Source organism: Ochotona princeps, chromosome 1, assembly GCF_030435755.1.
Source record: "Ochotona princeps isolate mOchPri1 chromosome 1, mOchPri1.hap1, whole genome shotgun sequence".
In the NCBI taxonomy this organism is placed as follows: domain Eukaryota; kingdom Metazoa; phylum Chordata; class Mammalia; order Lagomorpha; family Ochotonidae; genus Ochotona; species Ochotona princeps.
This window is the reverse complement of record NC_080832.1, coordinates 16,673,516-16,683,860: the sequence shown is the minus strand read 5'-3', so window position 1 is coordinate 16,683,860 and position 10,345 is coordinate 16,673,516. Positions and strand designations below refer to the sequence as shown.

The 10,345-nt window shown below is 44.2% G+C and overlaps 1 protein-coding gene across 1 annotated transcript in view; it reads left to right on the top strand.

Moving 5' to 3' along the window:
- The first annotated feature begins 5,707 nt into the window (after positions 1-5,707).
- The window catches only part of SASH1 (SAM and SH3 domain containing 1), a 264,392-nt gene continuing 259,754 nt past the window's right edge, over positions 5,708-10,345 (top strand). The window contains exon 1 of the mRNA XM_058666602.1: positions 5,708-5,806. Coding sequence (XP_058522585.1) covers positions 5,801-5,806 — 6 coding nt within the window. The 5' untranslated portion in view covers positions 5,708-5,800. The remainder of the gene's footprint in view (positions 5,807-10,345) is intronic.

The window sequence follows — 10,345 nt, the reverse complement described above, 5'->3', positions numbered from 1 at the left end:
ATGGAAAGTTGGCTTGGCATGCCTTTTCAAGATTGATTTATTTCAACACAATGTAATTAATGAATAAATTTAATTTTAAAAAAAGATTGATTTATTTGAAATGCAGTTACGGGGTGGGAGGCTGTGCTGGTAAGGAGAGGAAAAGATCTGTCCACTGGCTCCGTCCATGGCTGCAATAGCTGGGGATTCATCCAGGCCGAAACTAGGAGTCTCCCTGTGGTTAGTGGAGACCCGTGTACTTTGGTCATCTACTGCTGCTTTCCCAGGTACATCAGTAGGGAGCTGGACCAGAAGTGGAACAAACGGGACTCAGACACTCCCATGGAAGAGTAGCAGCTTCATTCACTGAATCACAATGCCAGTCCCTGGCTTGGCACTCTTCATCTTCCTCTTCAGACCCTGCACTCTTGCCTGTTGTCATAGCTCAAATCCCAGAAGCAGTCAGCTACTCCAGACACTGCTCCAATTTGCCAATCAATCAAATCTCAAGCAAACCACTGTGCCAGCATCTTTGTCTATTCTCATTTTAATTCCTTCATCTGTATAAGTGAGACCTTGCTAATCAATCGCTCAGGCATGACATATAGATCAGCTCGAAAATGGCTCACCAAAATGACTGTGGGAGCTGTTGTCATGCTATAACCATGCTTCTTCTTTATACATGCAAATCCTACCTTCACTCCCTCTTCTGCCTCCACAGAATGCCTGGGGAAATCCTAGACAGTCGATAAAGCTCATCTCTACCCTGAGCAACACATGAGTGCTCATGCGCAATCCAGACAGAAGGCAACAGGTGTCAGCAGCCAGCAGAGGCTCATGGGCCAACCCCAGCCCTCAGGCTGCCTCTGCATAACCTACGTCTGTGCCATCTCTCAGGATGTCGACATGTTTTGATGCTCTAGAAGGCTTATAACAAGGGTTGCTTTCTTTCCACTAAAAAAAAAAAGATGCAGAGCCAAATCAAAGTAATATCATAGTAATATCACTTAAGATTCTAAACTGATTCCTACATCTGGTAGGGAAGGTGTTTCTATTTCTTCACATTATGATTTGTTTTTGTTTTTGTTTTTTGGGTTTTTTCACAAGTGACACTAAAATGAAAACACTGAAAAGCTTCTAAAATTGGACTAAACATTCTCCCAACACAGTGTCAATCAACACTTGGCCTGAGGTTGTGCTGTGGGTTTAGCTGTCTGCATTAAATGCAGGCTGAATTCAACTGTTCACTGTTTTCGTGGAATAATTGCTAATGAAAAATAATCCTGTTCTAGTGTCACTGGTTTCGTTTGCAAGTTGGCAGGAATGAAGAAGGCAGCTTTAGAAATGATTAGAACACGGTCATTAGGGTGAGGTCATTGGTTTATAGTTAGGTCATCCCCCCCACCCCCGACAGTTACGATAGTGATGGATCCCAGAATCTCGTAGCTCACTCTTGGGCTGCATTCCTCAACGGAAGCAATGCTTTCCCATACCCCGGCTGGAGATGGGTGGCGACCTTCTCACACCACAGGCATTTCTCTGGGTGTCAGATCTCAGGGTGCCAGCTCCGCTCCCAGCACTCACCAGCTCAGAGCTGCAAATGTTACACCCAAATACAGAAGGAAAATGTGTACATTGAAATCCCTAGTTGGGTTTATTGTTGCTTGATTTGTGCTAAGGCAAGAAATATTTTTCAAAGAAAGAGAAAAGGCATAACCCATCATTTTTCTGCTCCCTGTTTAAAAAAAAAAATAGTATCTTCCTGCTGGGGTGAGAAAAAGTTATCAGCCTCAGACCTCCAGATGGGGGTTAATTTCTCAGCTCGTTATTTTTGCCTGCCTAGACCCCATTTCCTAAGTTATATTTTTATTTCTTTTACTCTCTTAAAACATTTCAAAGACTCCACATAGTTCTTTTTGGCTCTTAAAAAAATTACCAAGTATTTTAAAGCCCATCATGGGGAGAAAATACTCCCTGGAAGGAGAACTGTCAGACTCTAGGAACTCACTGAAATTCTGTGGCTCCAGAAGTTTCCTTCTGTCTGTGCTTGGCCTTAAGAGAAAAGCAAAGGGCGGAAACGTTTGAAATGGAATTGGGACTTGCCTCCTCATCCTGCGTGTCTCATTAACCCAATGTCAGGCAAGGAGCAAGTCGCTCGCCTCAACTGAAAAGCTGTGTCACATCTATGTTAAGACCCCTAACCCACCCAATGCCTCCAAACAAGTGCACATATGCAAGTGGAGAATTCATAAATTTTACAGCCATGCTTCTAGAAATTTCCTAAAACACATGCTTTGAAAACTACTGAGTGCAGCACAGCAGTCCAGTGGCTAAATCCTCACCTTGCATGCCTCAGGATCCCATATGGGCTTCAGTTCATGTGCTGGCTGCTCTACTTCCCAGTCAGCTCCCTGCTTGTGGCCTGAAAAAGCAATAGAATATGGTCCAAAGCCTTGGGACTCTGCACCCACATGGAAGACCTGGAAGAAGCTCTTGACTCCTGGCTTCAGGTTGGTTCAGCTTTGGCTATTGCAGTCACTTGGGGAGTGAGCCAGTGGATGGAAGATCTTTCTTTCTGTGCCTCCTTCTTTCTGCAAATCTGTAAAAGTAGAAGTAAATGAACCTTTTTAAAAATAAAATAAAATGAAATGAAAACTACTAGCAAATGACACCTCCCCTCCTTTAAAACTTGGGATCTAAAGAGCACTTAAAGGGTGTGTAAGAAATGCCTATTAGTGGGCCCCACTGTAAAGTCTCAGGGTACAGATTTATATCCTGGGTAACACTGTGAACAGCAGAGTCAGGGGTGAGCTCAAGTGTCACATAGTTCCAATGCTTAACTGCACAGCGGAGAAGGAAGTTTTCCAAGCCCTGTGGGTGCAACAGGGATGTCTGCTCTGCCCCCATTGGCACTGGGGTCCTGGGAAACTGCCTTAGCTTCTGCAGACCCCATCCTTCTGTGGGCACATGAGGCGTATGCCAGGATCTACTTGGTACCACTGATGTAAGACTTCACATAGATGGTATATGTATAGAGATACTTCAACAAGCTTTCATCAAATGTGAGGTATATTTTTAGTTTGACAATTGGAGCAAAAGTGAAATGCATGACACTGTGTTCCACAGATGATTACTTTCGATCTTTTCAGGATCCTAAGTCTGATCAAAACAGCCCAACAATGAGGCATGGTGAGTTCGCTGGTGCCTTGCTTGTTTCTACCACTAGCCAGTTTAAATAATGCAGGAGGATCCAGGATTAACCAGGCTCACCGGGGCCCTTGCTACTTGTGCGCTGTTAGTTGGCAAGATGGCGAGCACTTGATCGGTGGTGCTAAGTGATCATTAGAACTGAGTCTTTATTAATGGATTTCTTTTTAGATAAGATTGAGGGTGAATTTTATTTATGTATCAGAGAAAGCACCTTCATTCTGGAAAGCTGCTTGTTTTATTCCATCAGAGACCACATAGAACAGCTGGCTCTTACTCACTGTCAGTCTCTCCTGAACACCATGTCTGTGCCATGGCTATAGATGTGCACTGTTATATCCTGCTATTTTATTAGCTTTCTTTATTCACCTGCAAACTAGTCTTTGGCCCTATTTTGAGAGACCATTTTCCTTTTGAAAACAGCTAGCTGAAATAAAGGCATTGTGATTCAGAGTGACCAGAGAGGGTGGGAAAGTATGTGAATGACTTCTCCATTCCAGTGGGAACTGGATGCAAACCCTCTTTTTGGAAGCCAAGAAGGCATCATTCCATTTCTTTCTTGGCAAGACACTTACTGAGCCTTGGAGTGTCTGTGGACTCTGTGTTTCGGGAGCTTGGGAGTTAGCCTGGGAATGCTTTCATGCCCAAGTGATTGCCGAGTCTCTAACAGTAGAGCATCCATCCAGTTATTAGTGCCCAGTCTTTCTCAAGAACAAGTTAAATATGTGATGTTCTATTCTCATATCTTTTTTTGAATGGGAGACACAATGGTAACCTCAGAATCCCATGGGATATCCATTCACCTATAGCTAGACACAGTTCGAATTTTTTTTTTTTTTTAGGAAAATGTTTTACCTATGACCCAAACCTAAAGATTTAAAGCCTGAAAATTGGAAACAACCTAGAAACCTAAAACAAGGAACACAGCGTGTGACCATAAGTTGTATAAACCGATGTTCTCTTGGTCTTTGGCATGTTATCAGTACTATTTTTTAGTCTCTCTAGTGGTATAAATTCCGTAAGTTAGGCACCCTCGAGAACAGGATGTTTCCCTTGGCAGATTGCATGGGAGAATCTGGGTTACATGTCATCAGTCATCTTGAAATCCTGTTTCAAAGCTGGGTTTGAACTTCTAGTTCCCTGCACAGCCATGAGGGCCTCACTGAGCCTTATCAACATGTTCACTCAAGACCACGGAAAGGAATAACGATCCGTCTAAGCTTTGTTGATAGGATGAAAGCAAGGCGATCCCTTTACATCATATCAGACCGGATCCTCAACATTCATCAGTGCAAGGAAACTCCCCGGATAGGAGCCGGTGGGCTCACTGGGCAAATATGTGTGGCTTCTGTCCCATGAAAAATGCCCCAGCCACAGGGGCCAGTGTTTCTGTCTACTTCTACACCAAGCTGCCAAGCTGAGACCATTCCTGGAGTCCGCCAAAGTGCACTGAGATGAAGCTCCAACACTGAGAAAAGGCCTTGCCAAAGGACTGCGGATGGCGGAAGCAGGCTGTGTTTTCAATGGGGAGGGGGTTGAGGAGGTGGTCCCCCTCCTACCTTGCATCTCTGTGGTAAGGGCCATTCTCCCCTCCCTCCCACTGCACAGGATCTGTTTAGGAACCATGCTGAGAGCTACACCTGACCACCTGCCGGGCACAGCTTTCCTGTCTTTGGCTGCATGCCTTTCCGTGTATGTTGGCCACCAGAATATCTCTCCCTTCCCTGCAAGGAGAGACACATCTTTCTCCCCGGGGCTTTTTCCCACAGCCTCACCAAGATAACTGTATCAAAAACTACATCCACACATGTCTGGGATGGACCCACCTAGTGGCAGGAGGCTGGTTTACTTAACGGGTTGTTTACTCAACGGGTTGGTTGCTATGATAATACAGTGTCACAGATATGCTTACAGCGGGCCTGGGTTCCACTCTAAGAGAAGGAAATAGAACATGACATAGGACATGCAGGACCGCTTTGAAGATCCACTCGATACACTCCTACTTGTTTTCACAGGGACAACTCTGACTCATTAGGATGACAGCTTAGAGAAGGAGCTGTTGTCACTGCTGCTGCTGCTGCTGCTGTCTCTCCTGGGGCCCTGTGTCTGTGGACACTGCTTCAAGGCAACTGGATCACAGCTGTGTTCCTTGCCAGGGTTTCATTAAAGTGTGCACCCTGGGAAGGGCGGCACCAGAGAGACCGCTCTGTGGAGAGAAGGCATGCTTGCTTGGGCTGGCTGTAAGAAAAACGGCCAGTGGAGCTGCTCAGGGGTCCTGGTGTGTGAGTGTGTGTAAGAGAGAGAGAGAGAGAGAAAGAGAGAGAGAGAATGAGAATTACAAGCCGTATCTCAGCATTCCTTTTTCAAGCCCCACATTCCAGAACTCTGTGTTCAACTCAGTTGGCTTTCACAAGGCCTCCCAAGAGAAACAGCTGCGTGATGCCTTAAAGAGGAAATATTAAAAGCGAGTGGGGTTTAGTAGTTTAGAATTTGCAGGGCTGATAACTTCCTGTCTGCTTATGAAAACACAGAGCACTCACTCCTCTTTTCTGAACACAAACAGTTCTCAAATCATGCTTTGTCTCCCCAACGCAGCTCTGTCAAGAAAGCAAAGATGACGGTAAGTCCCCAAACGGGGATAGATTCTGCTGATAAAATCTGTGGCCACTCTTGGAGCACACATACTGTTTATCACTGTGTTATGATGATTGGAAAGGAAGACCAGATGCTAGAAGGAGACAGTGTGCCGTCTGTCAGTCTACTGGAAGGGATTGGTGATTTGGAATTGCACATTGATGACTTAGAGCAGTTCATGATCCCATAGTAAGTACACGCTTGGTGGAGCCTGTTGTGATCCATGATTCTTTACTGTGGTGAGGCACAGAAGTAGCAACATGATTCACAGGCACTGAAGGGACTGTTGTTTTCTTTCAGAGAATGTGTTGGTGATAGAGGAAAGCAGTGTGTTGTTGTGGTTTTGTTTGCAAGTTTGAGAAAATTGAAATTCAACTGTGAGCATCATCATGTCCCTAATACATCTGCTCTCTGGCTTCTCCCTGACTTTCTTTCTCTTTCTTGGATTAACTCCATCCTGGAGGGCTGACAGGACAATAGAATCAGCAAGAAGAGCTAACAGAAATGGGTAACTAGAGTTAAGTAAAAATCTTTCCATTTTCATCTCTCTTATCATCATTCAGTCCATGCATTTTCCTCTGAATATGCTTCTTAAAAACAAATCATAGATTTTTCCAGTGTGGAGAATGATCTGTGATGATAGCAGCACCATGATTTATGATATGTTGTGTGTTTTTTAATAAAGGGACTCATCCCTGGACTGACTGACTCTTGACTCAGCCAGCTTCTTCTCACTAGCTTGTAGTTTCAGATAACCATGGATTTCCAGAGCCTCTGAATATGTTTACAGCTCTGATAAATGTAAAATACTGTTTCCTCTGCATCAGCCCTTGCAGGGTTTGTCGTGTATCCTGCATGCTTACAAATACACTGATGAAGAATCTTTGTTCTCCAAGTATTTATGAAATTTGTTGTGAAAAAAAATTGGTTCAAAACCAAAATGATTTATAAATTTAGTAAAGTGTGTATTGCCACTAGTTTACACATATCTGAAGAGCATCACATAAAAAAATGGAGATTTCATTTACGTGTTTCCTAAACATCTCTTGACTCCTTGCTGCATGCTATAGGTTGTACCAGGCATTTGTGATGCAGCTAGTTCCTGCTCTCAAGGCATTTATATCTAGTGGGAAGACAAACATTTATAAGCACACACTGCTGAAAATAAGTAAGGACAGGGCCACAGCAATGGAGAATCTGTCCCTTGAGACAGAAAAATTGTTTTCATTTGCCTGTCATGGACCACAGTCTCATTTTAGAAATGTAGAAACCTTAGCATTCAGTCTCTCAAAAGGGACTCTCACTGGCCAAGGAGTTAGAGGAAGTAATAAGAAACTGGGATGTACATTGATTAGATTGTCCTAAAAAATAGAAATGCAAAAATGTCTGGACCCTGAAGTTCATTGGCCAGCACAGCATGCAGAATCGCAGCAGGAGCTGAACCCTCCCCATCTTGGTCAATATAGGTAGGAGAAACACATGCTTGGCAGAAGAGCATGAGAAGCTGTAACAATTGCTGACACTAGGCTGGCACAAATCAGATGCTGGTCAAGAGCCTCCTGTGCAGCAGAGAGCAAAGGTGGCTGAGGCCCTGGCCACACTGCCACATCCCAGATGCCTCAGCGGCCCCCTCTCAGAGCTCCATCCAGTCCTATTGGCTGGACTGATTTTCAGCTGGTATGCACAGAGGTGGCCATATTGCAGGGTTTAAATTCTAAAACTTGTCTAAACTGTAGTGTCTTTTAAAGAAAGTATAAACTCATGTGAGTTAAAAAAAAAAAAGAATCAAGTGTCAGGTGTTTGTTTGGAAGTCTCCCTTGCAAGCAGAGGTTCATTTGTGACTGCAACTCAGTTAGTAAAGTATGGAAATACTGTCCTACTAGCGAATAAAGCTCTACCACCTGCACTGTCCTGGCCCTTCCCTAGGAAAACTGGGACATCCCCAAATCCCAGCAACTGAAAAGCCAAAACCTGGGAGCTAGGACATGTGTCCCATTCATAATATGGAGCAAATATTCTCAACAGATCTCTCTTTTGAGGGCTTTTAGTGTATCTCTCTAAAGTGATGCATTGTATATTATTGATTTTGTCACTTAACTCTCAATGTCAATCTTTTATTTCAAGTTCTTGGCAAGAACATCGTGGTAACCCCGAACACAATTAATGCCAGGCAGGGAAGGTGTGATATTCCTTTCACAGTCCTCTGAGCCACCAGAAAAGAAGTCCTTTATTTTGGGATCTTATTTTTTTAAGATTTATTTTTATTGGAAAAGAAAATTTACAGAGAAAAGGAGAGACAGAGAGAGATCTTCTATTCACTGGTTCGCTCCCCAGATGGTCGCACTGGCAGGAACTAAGCCAATCCAGAGCCAGGAGACAGAAGCCAGGAGCTTCGTCCAGGTCTTCCACATGGGTGTAGGGTCCCAAGGCTTTGGACTACCATTTACTGCCACAGACATGGAGCTCAATGGGAAATGGAGAAGCAGGGACATGAACCAGCACCCATGTGTGATCCCAGCAATTGCAAGGGGAGGATTAGCTAATTGAGCCATTGCACTGGCCAATGAAAGTCCTTCATTCTTAAGCAACACCATCTCCTGGTGCATTTTCTTTCTTTCTTTTAAGATTTACTTATTTTTATTGCAAAATCAGATATACAGAGAGGAGGAGAGAGAGAGGAAGATCTTCTGTCAAATTGTTCACTCCCCAAGCAGCTGCAAAGGCCGGGAGCTGAGCCAATCTGAAACCAGGAGCCAGGAGCCTCTTCCGGGTCTCCCACACGGGTGCAAGGGCCCAAGGCTTTGGCTCGTTCTTGACTGCTTTCCCAGGCCACAAGCAGGGAGATGAATGGGAAGTGGGACGTTGGGATTAAGACCAGTGCCCATATGGGATCCAGGTGCATTCAAGGCAAGGACTTTAGCCACTAGGCTACTGCACCAGGCCCCTCCTGGTGCATTTTCAAGAAGATTCCCTAAGGAAGAGGACTGAGAGATGGCACCCATCAACCAGAGTCACAACATAGAACCTCCAAGTCAGGGGGCACAGGGAGCTGAGCATTTTTTAATTTGTTTTAATCCAAGAAACAGTACATCAGTGTCTTCCACCACCACCACCATCACCACACACACAATGAAAAACTGACATATTACTAAAAGGAATTTACATATTATTAAAAACAATTATTAAAAAAACAAAGGAGTGGACACCCATGACTCTTCTCAAAAAGTGTAGTTGCTTAGGGACACACAGTTTACATTTCGTAGCATAAAGATATAAATCCTCAAAATACACCTGCCCATTGATTTGATACATTTCACGTGAGGGTTCTTCTGAGGCCTATAAGGGAATTATTTTATTTTTTTTTACTCTGGTACATAGTTTTCCACAACTTCATCATTGAAATGGTGTTGCTGTTTGAAACATTCACAAGACTTTCAATTGCATTTAGTCAGGAAGGAGAGTTTGTAAAAACAGCCGGCCCCCCCTCCCCTCCAAGTCTCCACACGAAATTTGTTGAGCACTACAGCAGCTGCGTATCATTTGAGGCTGCAGGTGTCCCGGGGGAGGGGATGCTCAAAGGACACTGCAAGACAGCATTTGTCCTGTTTGCAGCTGGGAAGTGTTGATAGAGCTATCTTACTCTGACAGTGACAACCACTGGGGATGCTAAAGCAAACACCGTCTTCTGCTGCATTCTGTCCTTTTAAACCAGTTTGTGTAAGATCTGCAATGAACATCCAGTATCTTACATCCTGAAAAAAGCCTGGTGTGTGTGATTCCTCAACGTGAACAATTCATCCAGTCCGGAACCTAGTGAATGTTTGAGGAGTGACCCATGACAGAATGTGTGAATGAGTGAATGAATGAATGATTAAATAAACAACTCAACACAATTTCTTTCTCCCTGAGAAAACTCACAGACTGAAAAAAACCTAATTTACACTTTTTAATGATTGTCTCACCAAAGGGCACAGGTCCTGCGGTAGTGGATGACAGCTTTGCTAAATATCTGACCAGCCATCATTTCCATGAGGAGATTGGAAGCTAAAGTGCAAAGGTTGCCAATGTGAGTGAGTGTGTGTGTGTATGAGAGAGAGAGAGAGAGAGAGAGAGAGGGAGGGAGAGAGATCTGAGAGGGGAGAGCTGGAGCAATTAGAGAGCAGTATTTCTGAGCTATGCAGGTGTACACAGAGATACAACCTGTGTGATCTCCAGCCTGGCACACAACTCTTCTAGGAAGCCCAACGGTGCCCTGGGAGTGTACACAGACAAGAGTGTCCATCTGTAGCTTGCCAAATGTTGGCCCTCAAAGTGTCTACCTTCCTCTTTGAGCCTCAGTTAATTTATCTTCAATGTGGTAGCAATAGAATTTCGTTGTGCAGGTAAGGATAGCCAACATATCTATGCCTAACACTGGCTAGGTGCCAGGCACTGTCCTACACACTTGATATGCCACATTCCAATCTCAGAGGACCTATCTGAGGTGAGAGCTCCCTTTGCAAATGAGGAAAACCGAGACACACAG